Source organism: Scyliorhinus canicula, chromosome 2 (assembly GCF_902713615.1).
Source record: "Scyliorhinus canicula chromosome 2, sScyCan1.1, whole genome shotgun sequence".
Lineage (NCBI taxonomy): Eukaryota > Metazoa > Chordata > Chondrichthyes > Carcharhiniformes > Scyliorhinidae > Scyliorhinus > Scyliorhinus canicula.
In genome coordinates, this window is record NC_052147.1 from 276,165,132 (window position 1) to 276,185,330 (window position 20,199).

Below are 20,199 nucleotides of genomic sequence, written 5' to 3' on the forward strand. Positions count from 1 at the left end.
GGGGCGCTGGATCCGGCGGGTGCCAGATCCCGGAGGGATACTGTGTCCTGACGGCCGTCAGGGAACTCGACGAATGCGTACTGGGGGTTGCAGTGGAGCAGGCGCACCTTTTCAACAAGGGGGTCGGTTTTGTGCGCCCTGACGTGTTTCCTCAGAAGTACGGGATCCGGCGTCCTCAGCCATGACGGAAGTGAGACCCCCGTGGTAGTGCTCCTCTCCACCTGCCCGTTCCCCCTGGGTTTGTAGCTGGTAGTCCTGCTCGAGGCAATGCCCTTGTCGATCAGGTACTGACGCAGCTCGTCGCTCATGAAGGACGAACCCCAGTCGCTGTGTACGTAGCTGGGGAAACCAAACAGGGTGACGATGCTATGCAGGGCCCTAATGACTGTGTGGGAGGTCATGTCAGGGCACGGGATAGCGAATGGGAAACGGGAGACGTAAGCGTTCTTGTTAGTTGAGGGGAGTGGCCCTTTGAAATCAATCGCGAGGCGTTCAAAGTTCCTAGAAGCCTTGACCAGGTGGGCCCTGTCTGGTCTATAGAAGTGCGGTTTGCACTCCGCACAGATCGGGCAGTCCCTGGTGACCGCATTTACCTCCTCGTTGGAGAAAGGCAGGTTTCGGGCCCTGATGTAGTGGGTGAGCTGGGTGACCCCCGGGTGGCAGAGCTCATTGTGGATGACTTTCAATCGGGATAGGGCATCCGGAGGCTCGTTGAGCTTCCTGGGTCGATATTTAATATCGTAATTGTAGGTCGAGAGTTCGATCCTCCAGCTCAGAATTTTGTCGTTTTTAATTTTGCCCCTTTGCGAGTTGTCGAACATGAAGGCAACCGATCTTTGGTCGGTGATGAGGGTGAACCTCCTACCTGCGAGGTAATGCCTCCAGTAATGGATAGCCTCCACAATGGCTTGTGCTTCTTTCTCGACTGAGGAGTGTCGGAGTTCTGAAGCGGAGAGGGTACGGGAGAAAAATGTGACTGGTCTCCCTGCCTGATTTAACATGGCTGCAAGAGCTACCTCTGAGGCGTCGCTCTCTACCTGAAATGGAGTGGATTCATCCACCGCCCGCATGGCCGCTTTGGCGATGTCCTCCTTGATGCCGTCGAAGGCCTGGAGTGCCTCGGCTGACAGGGGAAATCGTGTGGCCCTAAAGAGTGGGCGGGCTTTGTCCGCATATTGAGGGACCCACTGGGCGTAGTAGGAGAAGCCCAAGCACCGTTTGAGGGCCTTGGGGCAATGGGGGAGGGGGAGTTCTAAGAGGGGGCGCATACGGTCCGGGTCGGGGCTCAGGACTCCGTTTTCCACGACATAGCCGAGGACGGCTAGCCTGGTTGTGCGGAAAACGCATTTCTCCTTGCTGTACGTGAGGTTCAGTTTCTGTGCCGTCTGGAGAAAACGGTGGAGGTTGGCGTCGTGGTCCTGCTGGTCATAGCCGCAGATGGTGACATTGTCCAAGTACGGAAACGTGGCCCGCAGCCCGTACTGGTCCACCATTCAGTCCATTGCTCGTTGGAACACCGAGACCCCATTAGTGACGCCGAAAGGGACCCGGAGGAAATGGAAGAGGTGGCCATCGGCCTCGAATGCAGTGTAGTGGCATCCTCCGGGCGGATTGGGAGCTGGTGGTATGCAGACTTCAGATCCACCGTGGAAAAGAGCCGGTACTGGGCGATCTGGTTTACCATGTCTGCAATCCTGGGGAGGGGATACGCATCGAGGAGCGTAAATCTATTTATAGTCTGACTGTAGTCTACCACCATACGGAATTCTTCCCCGGTCTTGACGACCACCACCTGAGCTCTCCAGGGACTATTGCTGGCCTCTATAACCCCCTCACTGAGTAGCCTTCGACCTCTGTTCTGATAAATACCCTATCCTGCAGGCTATACCGCCTGCTACGAGTGGCTACGGGTTTACAGTCCTTAGTGAGATTGGTGAAGAGAGGAGGGAGGGAGATTCGCAGTGTAGCAAGGCTGCAGATAGTGAGTGGGGGCAGGGGCCCTCCGAAGCTGAGGGTGAGGCTCTTGAGGTTACATTGGAAGTCTAGGCCTAATAAGAGTGGCGCGCAGAGTTCGGGCAAAACGTAGAGTTTGAATTTTGAGTAGCTAGCGCCTCGGATTATGAGTGTCGCGGCGGTGCGCCCCTGGATCTGGACAGAATGGGAGCCTGAAGCGAGCGGGATAGTTTGCTGCATGGGGAAAACGGGGAGCGAACAACGTCTTACCAGGTCTGGATGTATGAAGCTCGCAGTGCTGCCGGAGTCGAAGAGGCATGGCGTGCTGTACCCGTTCATATGGACCTCTGCCATCAGGTTTCATAGATTCTTTGGTTGTGATTGGTCCAGGGTGACCGCGCTGAATTGCGGGTAGTCGGCGGCTCGATCAGCTGTGCTGGAGTGGCCCCGTGATGACTGCCCTCTGAGTTCATATTCGTATTTTTCTGCTGAGTTGTCCGGGCGCGGAGATGCCGATCGGGCCCGTGGATCGCACATGGCGGGCGGCGAGGAAGATGGCATCCAAGATGGCGACCCCCATGAGTCGCACGTGGCCGGCCGCGTGGTGGAGGTTTTCCAAGATGGCGGCCCACATGGATCGCACGTGGCTGAAGGGGGCGGAGTTGGGGCATAGGCAGCAGCGTTTTGGGCCCCACGGGCCTGCGAGTGAGGGGAGCGATTACTTCGCATCGCTGGGGAGTTGGAAGCTGGGGCCCTTTTAGCGAGGCACACTCTTGCGTAATGGCCTTTTCGCCCGCAGCTGCTGCAGGTCGCGTTGCGGGCCGGGCAGTGCTGCCGCGGGTGCTGGTTCTGGCCGCAGAAATGGCAGGCTGGAGCAGCATAGTGGCTGGCTGGGGCAGCATGGTGGCTGGGCGGCCGTGTAGCACAGGCCTGGGGGAGTCGCTGGTCGGGGGCCCATGACTGGGCCGCGGGGAACGAGTTAAGGCTGCGGAAGGAGACCTCCATCGTGGTAGCTGCTTCCACAGTCGTTTCTAACTCCTGGGCCCCCTTTTCCAGCAGTCGTTGGCGCACATAGTTAGACCTGAGGCCCGCTACAAAAACATCGCGTACAGCAAGTTCCGTGTTCAGCCGCAGTAACCGCTTGATAATTACAGTCATTGGACAAGTTATTGAGTTCCCTTAGGAATTCGGCGAGTGATTCTGTAGGCCGCTGGCGGCGAGTCGTGAACACATGGCGAGCGTAAACTTCGTTAACAGGCCTTACATAAATTTATTGAGAACTGTTAGCGCTGCAGTATATGAACTGGCCGAGTTCAGTTGCATAGAGATTCTGTGGCTCACCCTCGCGTGCAGTAGACTTAGCTTCTGTTCCTCTGTCGTTCCGGCTATGCTTGCTTCTGCCAGGTAGGCCTTGAAGCACCGCAGCCAGTGGGAGAAGGTTTCTTTAGCCTCTGCATCCTGCGGGTTGAGTTCCAGGCGTCTAGGCTTGAGGGCTGATTCCATGATCGATCTTTACTGTTCTTAAGTCGATTAAATTGATGGACCCATCAATTCACCAGACACGAGTTTCCGATATGAATCTAGGCTTTAATCGACTTACTTCAGAGCCAGCCTGTTACCCGCTTATGAACTCTTAGTGAGCTCAGGCTGACTCTGGACAAGGGTACTTATACAGCAGCACTAGCGGGAGGTGTCGTGGGCGGAGCCCAGGGTGGAGCCCAGTACAAGTTCCTGAGTACTCCCAGCGCTACTCCCCCTAGTGGTTGGATAGCGCTACTGCGCTTACAAAGACAGTGTGAATTATCATATCGTATATTACATTCACCACAGCATGAAAGGATGAAATCGTAAACGAGGCAGTCCTCTCAAAGGCGAATCTCCCGAGGTTGTTGACATTTCTCAAGCAGAGGCAGCTTTGCTGGTTTGGATGCATGACCAAGAATATTCTGCATGGCGAGGTTGTTGGAGCTAGTGAACCAGTAGGGCTCGCAAAGCTCCGCTTCAAGGATGTTTACAAGCATGACACGAAGACCCTCACCATCAATTGTCACAATTGAGAGACAATGACAGAGGAACACGGCGACATCACCTGTGGACCAACAGCGAAAACAGTCACTACCAGTCAGAACCCACTACCGCACCCGAGAGGCACTCCGGTGGGCACGATGGTGCGGTGGTAAAATCACTGAATGAGTAATCCAGAAACCCAGGCTAATGCCCTGGTGACATGGGTTCAAATTCTATGGCAGCTGGTGGAAATCCGTCTTTGCCTGCTCTGGCTTGTACGTGACTCCAGACCCACAGCAATGTGGTTAATTCTTAACTACCCTCTGAAATAGTCTAGCAAGCCATTCAGCTCAAGGGCAATTTGGGATGGGTAACACATGGTGGCCCAGTCTGCAACGCCCACATCCCATCAAATAAATAATAAAAAAGGGCAGCACTATTGCCTCACGGCGCCGAGGTCCCAGGTTCGATCCCGGCTCTGGGTCACTGTCCGTGTGGAGTTTGCACATTCTCCCCGTGTCTGCATGGGTTTTGCCCCCACAACCCAAAAGATGTGCAGGTGGATTGGCCACGCTAAATTGCCCCTTAATTGGAAGAAGAAATAACTGGGTACTCTAACTTTATAATAAATAAATAAATAAATAAAAACTTTCCATGCTGCACTTGTGGTCGGGCCTGTCTTCGTTGGTTTGGTCTCTTCAGCCATAAGCAAATGTGCACCATATGAAGCTACCCATCCCTGATTTGTCTATCACCCTTTGTAGGTGGAAGGATGTCGACAATATGCAGCATAGTCTCAAATCCCACAACTTCCTGACCTAGACAGGTTGGTGCAAATAACTTAATCTAATTATCACAGGTTATCTAAACCACAAAATAAGGACCCAGTTTGGAAAATTCAATGCCAGCCTGAACATGTCAGCACTGCTCGAGTGCGGTGATTTACCTCGTTACTTTGGGGTGGCAGGGGGCAGGGATCAATCTGTGCGCTCGCACGTGTAAGAATAGACCAGTTAACACACTTTTTTGTTGGTTCTCTGCCTCTCACAACTGTGAAGTTGTGAGCTGCCACTCTTGAGATTGTCTGCTTTAATCAGCCTTTAAACTGCGGTTAAACAGTGACAGTTTGCAACTGAGATCTCAGTTATCACAATGTGCTTATTTATTCAGACACATTACCATGGCAACAATGGCTAAATGGGTCTCCTGAAAAGGCTCAAATGAATATCAGTGATGTTTTGAGAATCGGTGCTGTGCATCAGTGCAGTGCTGTAATGTATATCAGTCTGTAATGTATATTGGTCTGTAATGTATATCAGTGCTGTAATGTATATCGGTCTGTAATGTATATTGGTCTGTAATGTATATCAGTGCTGTAATGTATATCAGTGCTGTAATGTATATCAGTGCTGTAATGTATATCAGTGCTGTAATGTATATCGGTCTGTAATGTATATCAGTGCTGTAATGTATATCAGTCTGTAATGTATATTGGTCTGTAATGTATATCAGTGCTGTAATGTATATCAGTGCTGTAATGCATATCGGTCTGTAATGTATATCAGTGCTGTAATGTATATCAGTGCTGTAATGTATATCAGTGCTGTAATGTATATCGGTCTGTAATGTATATCAGTGCTGTAATGTATATCAGTGCTGTAATGTTTATCGGTCTGTAATGTATATTGGTCTGTAATGTATATCAGTGCTGTAATGTATATCGGTCTGTAATGTATATCAGTGCTGTAATGTATATCAGTGCTGTAATGTACATTGGTCTGTAATGTATATCAGTGCTGTAATGTATATCAGTCTGTAATGTATATCAGTGCTGTAATGTATATCAGTGTGTAATGTACATCAGTGCTGTAATGTATATCAGTGCTGTAATGTATATCAGTGCGTAATGTATATCAGTGCGTAATGTATATCAGTGCTGTAATGTATATCAGTGCATAATGTATATCAGTGCTGTAATGTATATAAGTGCTGTGCATCAGTGCATAATGTATATCAGTGCTGTATATCAATGCTGTAATGAATATCAGTGCGTAATGTATATCAGTGCGGTGCATCGGTGCTGTATATCAGTGCTGTAATGTATATCAGTGTGTTATGTATATCAGTGCTGTAATGTATATCAGTGCATAATGTATATCAGTGCATAATGTATATCAGTGCATAATGTATATCAGTGCATAATGTATATCAGTGCGTAATGTATATCAGGGTTGTACATCAGTTCTGTAATGTATATCAGTGCGGTAATGAATATCAGTGCTGTACATTAGTTCTGTAATGTATATCTGTGCTGTATATCAGCGCTGTAATGTATACCAGTACTGTAATGAATACCAGAGCTGTAATGTACATCAGTGTTGTATGTCTGGGCTGTAATGTATATCAGTGCTGTAATGAATATCAGTGCTGTATATCAGTACTGTAATGAAAATTAGTGCGACATATCAGTTCTGTAATGAAAATCATAGAACATAGAACAGTACAGCACAGAACAGGCCCTTCGGCCCTTGATGTTGTGCCGAGCAATGATCACCCTACTTAAACCCACGTAACCCGTATACCCGTAACCCAACAATCCCCCCATTAACCTTACACTACGGGCAATTTTAGCATGGCCAATCCACCTAACCCGCACATCTTTGGACTGTGGGAGGAAACCGGAGCACCCGGAGGAAACCCACGCACACACGGGGAGGACGTGCAGACTCCACACAGACAGTGACCCAGCCGGGGATCGAACCTGGGACCCTGGAGCTGTGAAGCATTGATGCTAACCACCATGCTACCGTGAGGCCCCAAATCAGTACTATTTATCAGTGCGGTAACTAATATCAGTGATGTATATCAGTGCTGTAATGAAAATCAGTGCTGTAATGAATATCAGTGCTGTAATGAATATCAGTGCTGTAATGAATATCAGTGCTGTAATGAATATCAGTGCTGTATATCAGCACTGTAATGAACATCAGTGCTGTGTATCAGCTGTAATGAATATCAGTGCTGGAATGATGGTCAGTGCTATATATCTGTGCGGTAATTAATATCAGTGCTGCAATGAATATCAGTGCTGTATAGTGTGGTAATGAATATTGGGGCTGTTTAGCACAATTGGAGCTGTTTAGCACAGGGCTAAATCGCTGGCTTTGAAAGCAGATGAAGCAGGCCAGCAGCACGGTTTGATTCCCGTATCAGCCTCCCTGAACAGGCGCCGGAATGTGGCGACTAGGTGCTTTGCACAGTAACTTCATTTGAAGCCTACTTGTGACAATAAGCGATTTTCATTTTCATTTCATTTCATATCAGTACTGTTTATCAGTGCTGCAATGAATATCAGTGCTGTAACAAAATCAGTGTTGTAATTAATGTATATAATAATAATCTTTACTAGCCACAAGTAGGCTTACATTAACACTGCAATGCAGTTACTGTGAAAATCCCCTAGTTGCCACATTCCAGAGCCTGTTTGGGTACATTGATACATTGAAGATAGGAGGAGGCCTTTTGGCCCTTCGACCCTGCTCCGCCATTCATCACGATCATGGTTGAATATCCAACTCAATAGTCTAATCCTGCTTTCTCCCTCTCGCCTTTGCTCCCATTCTCCCCAATTGCTATATCTAGCCGCCTCTTGAATATATTCAAAAGGGGACAATTGAGGAAAATTCAGAACGTCCAAATTCCTAACATTCACGTTTTTAGGACTTGTGGGAGGAAACCGGAGCACCCGGAGGAAACCCACGCAGACATGGGTAGAATGTGCAGACTCCCCACAGACAGTGACCCAAGCTGGGAATCGATCCCGTGTCCCTGGTGCTGTGAAGTTGTGCTGTAATGAATATCAGTGCTGTGTATCAGTGCGGTAATGAATATCAGTGCTGTGTAACAGTGCGGTAATGAATATCAGTGCTGTGTATCAGTGCGGTAATGAATATCAGTGCTGTGTAACAGTGCGGTAATGAATTGCTGTGTATCAGTGCGGTAATGAATATCAGTGCTGTGTATCAGTGCGGTAATGAATATCAGTGCTGTGTATCAGTGCGGTAATGAACATCAGTGCTGTCATGAACATTAGTGCTGCATTGCTGCCTCATGGCGCTGAGGACCCGGGTTCGATCTCGATCCTGGGTCACTGTCCGTGTGGAGTTTGCATATTCTCCCTGTGTCTACGTGGGTCTCACCCCCACAACCCAAAAATGTACAGTGTAGGTGGATTGGCTACGCTAAATTGCCCCTGGTAATTAGCAAAAACAAATTGGGAACTTTAAATTAAAATAAATATCAGTGCTATGCATTGGTGTTGTGTTGTATCGAATATCAGAGCTGTGTATCAGTGCCTATCACATAAATTTGTAACGTGATAGGCAGGTAGACTCTAGTCCCAAAGATTGGTGGATTGTGTCAAACAGCATGTCCCTTCTGCTGTTCACAATAGGCAAGGTACCGGCCATGCCTAAATACCCAACAGTGATTGCAAAACTCAATGTCCAACATTAGGTGTAATGCACCAGAGGACAAAATTTGTTAAATAGTCCTCAGTATGCTGAGAATTATGCTGCCAACCAGTTTAAGATTGTCAGTCAAGCCCGCAGTGTCGCACAATGCATGTGCTGGAAGCTACATATATTAATATACAGGGTCCTGTTCTTTGTAGACAGAAAGAACATGTACACACATTGCTACTGTTTCAGTTAAACAAAATATTCTTTAACCATTAGCCGGGTTCATTCCTCAAGGCAATGCCTTGATCAATCAGACTCAAGCTGCCTGGTTTAGGTTTTAAAACAATTCCCTGCAGGGGGGTGGGAACCTGAAGGATAGTCCAAATTGGAAGGGAGCAGAGTTGGTAACTAGTAAAATGAAAATGAAAATCGCTTATTGTCATGAGTACGCTTCAATGAAGTTACTGTGAAAAGCCCCTAGTCGCCACATTCCAGCGCCTGCCCGGGGAGGCTGGTACGGGAATCGAACCGTGCTTCTGGCCTGCTTGGTCTGCTTTAAAAGCCAGCGATTTAGCCCAGTGAGCTAAACCAGCCCCTCAGGACTAGAAGATAGGAGAAACAAAGCAAAGCATCAAGTCTACATTGAATTTGGAATGGTGTCAAAAAGACAAAGTTTTTAAAAATAAATTTAGAATACCCAATTATTTTTTCCAATTAAGAGGCAATTTAGCGTGGTCAATCCGCCTACCCTGCACATCTTTAGGTTGTGGGGGTGAAATCCACGCAGACACGGGGAAAAAAGATAAAGTTAAGGGCGCTCTACCTGAATGCGTACAGCATTAGTAACAAGTTAGATGTGTTATGGGTCAGGATTTAGAGAACACCAAAGTGTATCATGGAGTTCACCTGACCCACAACTTTTAATAAATTGCGGTATGGGAAGCACAGGGTTCACTCTACAGCAGGGGTGGGCAAACTTTTCCTTGCAAGGGCCACATTCAGAAATTCACAATTTTAAAGGGCCGCATAGTGAAATAATTAATATTTTAAATAGCAAAAATAAAAGGTCTTTAAAGAAAAAAAAGCACATTTATTTGAAAAACAAAGTAACTCAGTAAGTAACAGAACAATGTCAATGAGAATGATGCATCTGACTGCAGTCATTTACCAGTTTGTTGAAATCAGGTGTCAAGTTGCTTGTGCTGATCCTTAACACTGACAGAAGCACAGCCTAGCCGAGTCAACCATAAAAACGCGCGTAGTGGGGTGGATGAGTGGAGCTGCCTTATTGGTCGGCTTAGTTGGGTGTGCGACCAATAGGAGTCCAGGTTACAAACAATAATAAGGCTTATTGTTTGTAACCTGGACTCCTATTGGTCGCACACCCAACTAAACCGACCAATGAGACAGCCCCACTCATCCACCCCACTACACGCGTTTTTATGCGGCCCGTCAATGAGGTGCACGGAATCATAACCGGCATTTTTGAAAAGCCGCCGGGGAAAAGCCGCTGAAGTAAATGCGCTTATTGAATAAGCGCATTTACTTCAGCGACTTTTCCCCGGCGGCTTTTCAAAAATGCCGGTTATGATTCCGGGCACCTCATTGGCGGGCTGCATAAAAACCATTGTCGGGCCGCATGCGGCCCGCGGGCCGTAGTTTGCCCACCCCTGCTCTACAGGTATGGTACAGCAGAAATGGACGAGCATTTTTTAAAACAAAACAATGTTTATTCTATGAACTCAAGTTAACCTTTTTAAAACAAACAGTGAATATCTTAGCAACAATTAATTCAAATACACCTCCCAAAGAATACAACACTAAGTAATCTGTATGCTGTTCTTTTACCCAAAAGACTTAACAAACCTTTAAACAGCAGTACATCAGAGTTTACATTCAATACTGAAAACATTTATAATTCTGAATTCACCAAATGATTAAGAGATAGTCCTTCATGGCAGAGAGACCAGCAGTACAGCTGCCTTGCCTGACTTCAGCTGCAACACACTGAAACACGAAACCAAAAAGACAGACACACCCAAGCTTTTCTCAAAGTGAAACTAAAAAGCAGAACCAGAGCTCAGCTCCACCCACACTCTGACATCACTGCGGTAACATGAGCAGCCAAACATTTCTTAAAGCGACATTCTCATGACAGATGATCTAAAGGCGCAAATTGGTATGATGTAATTACGGAATCATGGCTACATGGTGACCAAGACTGGGAACTGAATATTCAACGGTATTCCTTGTTTAGGAAGGACAGACAAAGAAGGAAAGGAGATGGAGTTGCGCTGATAATAAGGGTGGAGCCAGTGCAGTAGTAAGGGAGAAGCTCAGCATGGAAGAACAATGTGTGGAATCTGTTTGGATGGAGCTAATAAACAGCAAAGGGTAACGGACATTGGTTGGAGTTGTTTATAGGCCACCTAATCGTTATGGTAATGGGGGGCATAGTATTAATCAGCAAATGTGGGCAGCATGTAGAATGGCAATACTATGATCATGGGTGTCTGAACAATTTCTCCTTCAACTGTGCGAACAATGTTCTCACAGAGGTCAAATCTATGATTTTTGGCAAAGTCCACTGGAACTTTATTGGTCCACTGGTAACTTTATTTTCAATACATTAAGAAAATTCTGACTAGCCCTTTAGCAAGCTAGTCAGATTGATTGTCTTTAGCGGATACAGTGGTTGAGTTTTAAAATGCAGATCGTGTTAATTCTTCAAATCATAATACACAGTACAAAATGACTGAGTGATTTAAACAATAGAAAGATGGCCATTTAGCAAAAGCAGCAAGGAAATAAGTTTTAGAAAAAGCTAGATTGATTCCGGAATGAATTTTTCCATCCCAGCAAGTAATTCTTAAGGAAATTATTACCTTAAGGTCTCGTCTTCTTCACACCTCTGATTGGCTTTAACTAATTTATAATTCACTCAATTCGGCCAAAGTGCCTGTCCATCAATTTAAGAGATATATGTATTTAAATATATTGGTGCCAATTTCTCATTCCATCGCCTGCCAATTTTCCAATTTATCCAGACCTGCACCTAGACATTATTGGAGAAACACAACGCTAAGAAATTATCAGCCCTAGACTGGCTATTACTACAGAGACGGAACTAGCAGTTCTTTACTGTATAACAATGGGGCCTTTTAGCTAGTTGACGTCACTGTTCTTACAATCTTAAGCAAGTCTCAAGCAACTTGCAAAATGTGAGAAATTGAGAGTATTATCTGGATTAACCCTTAGCGGATTCCCAGCTATAGTTGCGCTGAAATAATGCCTGATATGATTATAGTTAATTTATTTTTAATGAGTTCTCAATTAAACCTCTATCATCTTCCCTTATTCTCATGGTTATAGCTGATTAGAAAAGTCAATTTCTATCAGCCACCTAATTGTAGTGGTAAGGGGGGCATAGTATTAATCAGGAGATGTGGGCAGCATGTAGAATGGCAATACTATGATCATGGGTGTCTGAACAATTTCTCCTTTAACGGTGCTAACAATGTTCTCTCAAAGATATAATAATGTGCAACACAATTTGAGTCTTTGCACCAATTATTTCCTTAACAAGATCAACAGCTTGTGACTACCTAACACTTTTATTGCAGAAACAAACTCCAAGATGCTGCACGGACTGATTAGTCACATAATCCTCTGAATCTGGCTCCTTGCACATCCACCAATCTTAATCACTCCGCCAACAGGGAGCCCTTCTGCTGAGGGAATTCTCTTCTTAAAGCTCTCAGCCTCTTTCATCCCAACATAGAAAATAGGAGCACGAGTAGGCCATTCAGCCCATCGAGCCTGCTCCGCCATTCTGTGGTCATGGCAGAGCCTCTATCTCAGCATCACACTCCAGGCGCTCTCCCCATACACCTGTAGACATTGACACCTGCAAGAGCATCAAAATCTATCTATTTCCTTCTTTCTTTCGAGTGTCCAATTCATTTTTTCCCAATTAAGGGGCAATTTAGCGTGGCCAATCCACCTACCCTGAACATCTTTTGGTTTTTGGGGGCGAAACCCACTCAAACAAGGGGAGAATGTACAAACACCACACGGACAGTGACCCAGAGCCGGGATTGAACCTGGTACCTCGGCGCCGTGAGGCAACCGTGCTAACCACTTGCTCCGCCGTGCTGCCCTATTTCCTTCTTCAATATATTCAGAGCTTTGGCCTCCGCAGCCTTCTGTGGTGGAGAATTCCACAGGTTCACCATCCTCTAGAGTGAAGAAATTTCTCCTCTTCTCAGTCCTCAATGGCCAACTCCATATCCTGAGACTGTGACCCCTTGTTCTAGACCTCCCCCCTCCGCGCCCACCGCCCCCGTTCAAAGGAAACAACATCCCTGAATCCAGTCTGTCCAGCCGTTCAGAATTCTATACATTTTAATGAGATCCCCTCTCATTCTTCCAAATTCAAGTGAATGCTGGCCTTGTCGACCCATTCTTCCTTATATATCAAACCCTGCCACCTGAGGAACCAGTCTGGTGAGCCTTTGCTGCACTCCCTCAATGGCAAGTATTTTATTTCTCGGGTAAGGAGACCAAAACTGCGCACACTACTCCAGGTGTGGTCTCACCAAGGCCCTGTACAGCTGCAGTAAGACATTGTTGCCCTTGTGCACAAGAACTCTTGCAATGAAGGACCACATACAATTTACCTTCCTAAATGCTTGCTGTACCTGCATGCTTGCACTCTTTGTACATCAACATTTCGCAGTCTAGCACCATTTAAATAATACTGCCATCCTGATTCTCCATCCAGAGTGGATAACGTCACATCCATCCATTTTATACTGCTGCCTCCATGTTACCCACTCACTCAACTTGACTAAATCACCTTGAAATCTCTTTCCTTCCTCCTCACCACTCATAATTGCCCCTAGTTTTGTGTTCCCAACAAACTTGAAAATATTACATTTGATTCCCCCACCTAAATCAGTTCCTATGTATGATGAATAGCTGGGGCCCAAACACTGATTTCCGTGGTACCACACTAGTCACCGTCTGCCACTGTGAAAAATACCTATTTATTCCCACTCTCTATCTTCTAACCAGTTCTCAATCCATGCCGATATATTACCCCCACTCCCATGCATTTGAGGACTGTAAGAAGTCTTACAACGCCAGGTTATAGTCCCAACAGGTTTATTTCAAACACAAGCTTTCGGAGCACTGCTCCTTCCTCAGGTGAATGAAGAGGCATGTTCCAGAAACATATATATATATAGACGATTCAAAGATGCCAGACAATGCTTTGACTGCGAGCATTTGCAGATAATTAAGTCTTTACAGATCCAGAGATAGGGGTAACCCCAGGTTAAAGAGGTGTGAATTGTCTCAAGCCAAACAAAATCCTACCAACTGTCCTGGCTTGAGACAATTCACACCTCTTTAACCTGGGGTTACCCCTATCTCTGGATCTGTAAAGACTTAATTACCTGCAAATGCTCGCATTCTAAGCATTGTCTGGCATTTTTGAATTTGTCTATATATATTTTTCTGGAACATACCTCTTCATTCACCTGAGGAAGGAGCAGTGCTCCGAAAGCTAGTGTTTGAAACAAACCTGTTGGGACTATAACCTGGTGTTGTAAGACTTCTCACTGTGCTCACCCCAGTCCCACGCCGGTATCTCCACACCATGCATTTGAGTTTTGCACACTAACCTCTTATATGGGACTTTATCAAAAGCTTTCTGAAAATCCAAATTCACCACATTCACTGGTTCTCCCTTATCTATCCTGGTGGTTATATCTTCAAAAAAACTCCAGTAGGTTTGTCAAACATGATTTCACAGAATCGCAGAATCATACAGTGTAGAAGAGTCCCATTGGCCCATCGAGTCTGCATTGACACGTGGAAAAATTGCTGACTTACCTATCTAATTCCATCTGCCAGCACTTGGCCCATAGCTTTGAATGTTATGAGGTGCCGAGTGCTCATTCGGGGGCGGGGGGGGGGGGGGGGGGGGGGGGGGGGGGCTCAGTAAGAAGTCTTACAACACCAGGGTTTAGCCAGGCTTTTGGTCACCTGCTCCAATATCTTCTTACGTGGTGTTTTGTTGACAACACTCCTACAAAGCACCCTGGGACATTTTACTATGACCAAGGCACAATCTAAATATATTGGTGTTGTTGTCGTTGGTAAAGCTAAAGGCCTGAACAGAGAAGGAGCTATTTGCGGAATGAGAGAATAATTTTGATACAGAATAAGGCCATTCAACTCATTGGGGTGGATTACAAACTAAGGGCAGACACCCCGCACCCCAGGGTAAATTTTGGGGGCGAGCCACTTCCACTTGGCTAGCTCGTCCCACTTTAACTTTTTGGCTCTTTGATTAATATGACACGGGGCTTCTGTCCGTCTACAGGAGGAAGACCCGCCTCATCGATCCTCATGGCCAATCGGAGCCCAGCAGATCTGCGCCACGTGTGGACCGGGGTTTGGGGTTTTGCCTGCTAGCTGGAGAACTGGCAAGAGGCCTCAGCGGCCTCTTTTCAGGAAGGCCCAGCGAACCACATGCCAATCAGGCAGTGATGAGGCTAGCAGCAGGACTGTCCCTGGAATCAAGACCCGGGGTTGGAAGTCTTTCGCACTGAGAGCCACTGCCCAATCAGAGGCCGACGGCACTTACGCTCAGCAGCACCACCGAGAAGGCAGTGGCTGCTGCTGGAAGGACAGGCACCAGAGTAACCCAAGATTCAGGTAAGTAATATGGGGGTTTCGTGGACTGGGGGCATGGGGAGGGGGTTGGCAGAAAGGGTCTCTGCAGCCCAGCCACCCCCAATTCCTGACCTCATGTTCCTTAATCAGGTAGTGAGTGCCTTTGATTGAGGAACCCGCCACCCCACCAGCCGAGCGGGCTGTTACTTGTCGAGCAAGCCGCATAGTCATCGGTCTGCCTGGAGCGGGATTTATCCTAGCGGCAGGACAATGAGGCCCTTAAGTGGTCATTAAGGGTCTTAATAGGCCATGGGGGGAGGGCATCAAACTTTCCCCCCTTCCGGAACTTAATTATGGGCGGAGACAGGATGTGGGGTTCCATATGCCACCATCTGGCCTAAGTAAATGCACTTTCCGCCTCCAAGCTCACCATCCGCGAGAGCACAAGATTCCAGCCAATGTCTTAGATTATGTCATTATGACACAGAAGGACGTCAATCCAGCCCATCATATTTTCTTCTGAACAATGGAACATCCAACAAGTTGCAAGCGCCAGTAATAAACATTCACAAGTAGCAACACAGAATTTGACTGCGTAGATTTTGTATCCTTAACTCCTTCAGGAAGGGGAGATGGTGGTATATATAAATAAAGCATATATAAATGATTTGGAGGAAAATGTAACTGGTCTGATTAGTAAGTTTGCGGACGACACAAAGGTTGGTGGAATTGCGGATAGTGATGAGGACTGTCAGAAAATACAGCAGGATTTAGATCGTTTGGAGACTTGGGCGGAGAGATGGCAGATGGAGTTTAATCCGGACAAATGTGATGTAATGCATTTTGTAAGGTCTCATAAAGGTAGGGAATATACAGTGAATGGTAGAACCCTCAAGAGTATTGAAAGTCAGAGAGATCTAGGTGTACAGGTCCACAGGTCACTGAAAGGGGCAACACAGGTGGAGAAGGTAGTCAAGAAGGCATACGGCATGCTTGGCCAGGGCATTGAGTATAAAAATTGGCAAGTCATGTTGCAGCTGTATAGAACCTTAGTTGGGCCACACTTGAGTATAGTGTCCAATTCCGGTTGCCACACTACCAGAAGGATGTGGAGGTTTTAGAGAGGGTGCAGAAGAGATTTACAAGGATGTTGCTTGGTATGGAGGGCATTAGCTATGAGAAGAGGTTGAATAAACTTGGTTTGTTCTCACTGGAACAAATAAGGTTGAGGGGCGACCTGATAGAGGTTTACAAAATTATGAGGGGCATAGACAGAGTGGATAGTCATAGGCTTTTTCCCAGGGTAGAGGGGTCAATTACATGGGGGGCATAGATTTAAGGTACGAGGGGCAATGTTTAGAGATGTATGAGGCGAGTTTTTTTACACAGAGGGTAGTGGGTGCCTGGAACTCGCTGCCGGAGGAGGTGGTGGAAGCAGGGACGATAGTGACATTTAAGGGGCACCTTGACAAATAGATGAATAGGATGGGAATAGAGGGAGTGTAGAAGATTTTAGTTTAGACGGGCAGCATGGTCGGCACAGGCTTGGACGGTGGAAGAGACTGTTCCTGTGCTGTACGTTTCTTTGTTCTTTGGTGTAGTGGTAATGTCACTGTACTAATAATCCAGGGGGCTTGGCTAATGTCTTGGGGACATGGGTTCAAATCCCACCACAGCTGGTGGAATTTAAAAATTCAATTCATTAATGAAGTCTGGAACATAAAGTAGTCTTGGTAAGCGTGACCATGAAACTGTAATTGATTGTAAACACCCACCTGGTTGAGCAATGCCGTACAGGGAGGGAAATATGCCACCCATACCTGGTCTGGCCTACATGCGAATCCAAACCCAACTTGGTTGATTCTTAACTGCCCTCTGAAACGGCCCAGCAAGCCACTCGGTTCAAGGGCAAATAGGGATGGGCAACAAATGTTGACCTGGCCAGTGATGGCCAGCATTCTGAGCACAAGTTTAAAAGTGTTTTATTTCCTTACCATTGTTTTCATCTCTTTGGAGATGTGGTTGTAGAATTGACGTTCCACATTCCACGGGGAACCAATGTTGGACGTCGAGTTGGACCGCGCCCTGTTGAGTTTCGCAATCATCGCCTTCTCGTCTTTCTGTAATCAAAATGAAGCAGGGTCAACATTAGCTTAAGGCGGCAAGGAAATTCTGGAGAAAGCAGAAGCCAGGTCAAATCCACATTAGGAACAAAGAACAAGGAGGAGGGAGAGGCGATAATGTGGTGGTTATATCGCTGCACTGGTATTTCCACAGACCAGGATTCAACGGTAGGAAAGTGAATTGAAAACTCAAGAGTTTGAGAATCGGGTTTCGGGTTGTAGATAAAATGGAGTGAATGGTCTCCTTCTGTATTGTATTGTGAAGGGAAGAGGATATACCAGGACTGAGGGCCAATAACTATCAGGAAAGACTGAGAGTTGAGGAACATTTCCTCCGACCAGAGAAAGTGGATGGGTGGCTTTTATAATTTTGAAGGGTTAGAAGAAGGTAGGGAGGGGTCTTGTGGGTTGTGTCCCTCCTCCTGAGCCAGAAGCTCCAGGTTTAAGTACCAGTCCAGGACTTGCCGGCCCGGAAGGTGAGTTTATAACAGGTGATGCCAGAATGTGTCGAACAGGTTGATCATCAACCTGAAAATCATTCAAACATGTCTGATGACAGGTGGTGAGGATGGAGTTTCCTGGTCGGACTGTAGAAGGTGACGGCAAACCACTTTGCCAAGCATCACCATGCACCAATCAAATGGAAGTCCATGGTCTTTGCCGCCTCCTTTAAGCCTGGTGATGAATAATAATAATAACTAATAATCTTTATTAGTGTCACAAGTAGGTTTACATTAACACTGCAATGAATCTACTGTGAAATCTGCCAGTCGCCACACTACGGCGCCTGTTCGGGTACACAGAGGGAGAATTCAGAATGTCCTGAAGGAGGAGGAGCACAAGAGGATAGACTGTCATGTGGGAGTACCTTTAAGAAATGGGTGTTTAAGAAATATACCTTTAAGAAATGGGTATTATCAGTGATGTCAGAGTGTGGGTGGAGCTGGGCTGTCTGTCAGCTTTTTACTTTTGTTTTAGCCTGTTTGCTGCAGGGTGTGTTTTAGTTTCGTTTTCAGAGCTGGATAGCTGCAGTCACAGCCAGAAGGTGTATGAATCTCTCTCTGTAATCTAAAGATTGTAAATCGATCCTGGTGATTTAAAACTAATAACGGTAGTGACTTTAACCTGATGTACTTCAGGTAAAAGGTTTTAAGTCGTATGGATGTTAAAAGGAAAGCTTAAAGGATTACTTAGTGTTGTATTCTTTGGGGGTTGTATTTGAATTAATGGTTACTAAAATGTTCACTGTATGTTTTAAAAAGGTTAACTTGAGTTCATAGAATAAACATTGTTTTGCTTTAAAAAATACTTTTCCATTTCTGCTGCACCACACCTGTAGAGTGGGCCGTGTGCTCCCCATACCACAATCTAGTAAAAGTTGTGGGTCAGGTGAATTCCATGATACACTTTGGGGTTCTCTAAACCCTGGCCCACAACAAGACAAAAGAAAAATGTCTCAATTTCTGGGTGAGTGAAAAAGTAGGGGCCATAAGCGCAAGCTGGTTACCAATAAACAGGGAATTCAGGAGAAACGTCTTTATCCAGAGAATGCTTACAATGTGGAATTCACTACCACAGGATGGATTGAGGTGAATAGCATCGGTGCATTTAAGAAGCTCAATAAGTACACGAGACAGACAGGAATAGAAGAGTATATAAGTACGGTTAGATGAAGAGAGGTGAGTGGAGACTCATGCTGAACTTAAGCGCCAGTTTGCAGATGTAATGAGATATAAACCCAACCTTTTCATAAGCAGCAAGTGTCTTCACTAGAGCTGATACATGAGCCTTTGCCAGGTTTTAATGTATCATTCTGGACACATTCTGCCATCACATAGGAAAGAGTTTGTCTATGTCTCAGAAATTTGGTAATTTTCCAACTCTAAGTTAGTAAAGATTAGAAATGTTCGACGAGGACAAACAAACGGCCATTTGTTCGCCTTCCACCTGGCAGTTGCATGAAACCACAATAATGGAGTTTATTGACGAATCAATCTCGATCCAATATAGATACATGCATGGAAGACAGGAGCAGGAGGAGGCCTTTTGACCCTTCGAGCCTGCTCCACCATTTACCACGATCATGGCTGAGCATCCAACTCAATAGGCTAATCCTGCTTTCTCCCCATAGCCTTTGATCCCATTCGCCCCAAGTGCTATATCCAGCCACCTCTTGAATGGATTCAATGTTTTAGCATCAACTACTTCCTGTGGTAATGAATTCCACAGACTCACCACTCTTTGGGTGAAGAAATGTTTGAAATGGTTTACCCTGAATCCTCAGACAGTGACCCCTGGTTCTGGACTCACACATCATCAGGAACATCGTCCCTGCATCTACCCTGTCTAGAATTTTATCAGTCTCTCTGAGATCCCCCCTTATTCTTCTGAACTCCAGCGAGAACAATCCCAACCTAGTCAATCTCACCTCATATGACAGTCCCGCCATCCCTGGAATCAGTCTGGTAAACCTTCGCTGCACTCCCTCGAGAGCAAGAACAACCTTCCTCAGAGAAGGAGACCAAACCTGCTCACAATACACCAGGTGTGGCCTCACCAAGACCCAGAATAATTGCAACAACACATCCCATCTCCTGAACTCGAAACCTCTCGCAATGAAGGCCAACTTTAGCCTTCTTTACCGCCTGCTGCACCTGCATGCTTACCTTCAGCGACTGGTGCACAAGGACACCCAGGTCCAGCTGCACACTCCCCTCTCCCAATTTACAACCATTCAGGCAGTAATCCGCCTTCCTGTTTTTGCTTCCAAAGTGAATAACCTCACACTTATCCAAATTAGACTGCATCTGCCATTGGTTTGCCCACTTGCACAGCCTATCCCGATCATGCTGTAGGATCTCTGCATCCTCGTCACATGTCACCCTCCCACCCAACTTGGTAAAATCTGCAAACTTTTGTTCCCTCATCCAAATCATTACTATATATTGTGAATAGCTGAGGTCCCAGCTCTG

General features: G+C 46.2%; 1 protein-coding gene across 2 annotated transcripts in view; it reads right to left on the minus strand.

The window, feature by feature from the left end:
• Nucleotides 1-20,199, minus strand: part of adcy5 (adenylate cyclase 5) — a 403,818-nt gene that overhangs the window by 104,699 nt on the left and 278,920 nt on the right. For both annotated transcript variants that reach the window (XM_038790092.1, XM_038790091.1), the window contains one exon: nucleotides 17,099-17,224. In XM_038790092.1, coding sequence (XP_038646020.1) covers nucleotides 17,099-17,224 — 126 coding nt within the window. The remainder of the gene's footprint in view (nucleotides 1-17,098; nucleotides 17,225-20,199) is intronic.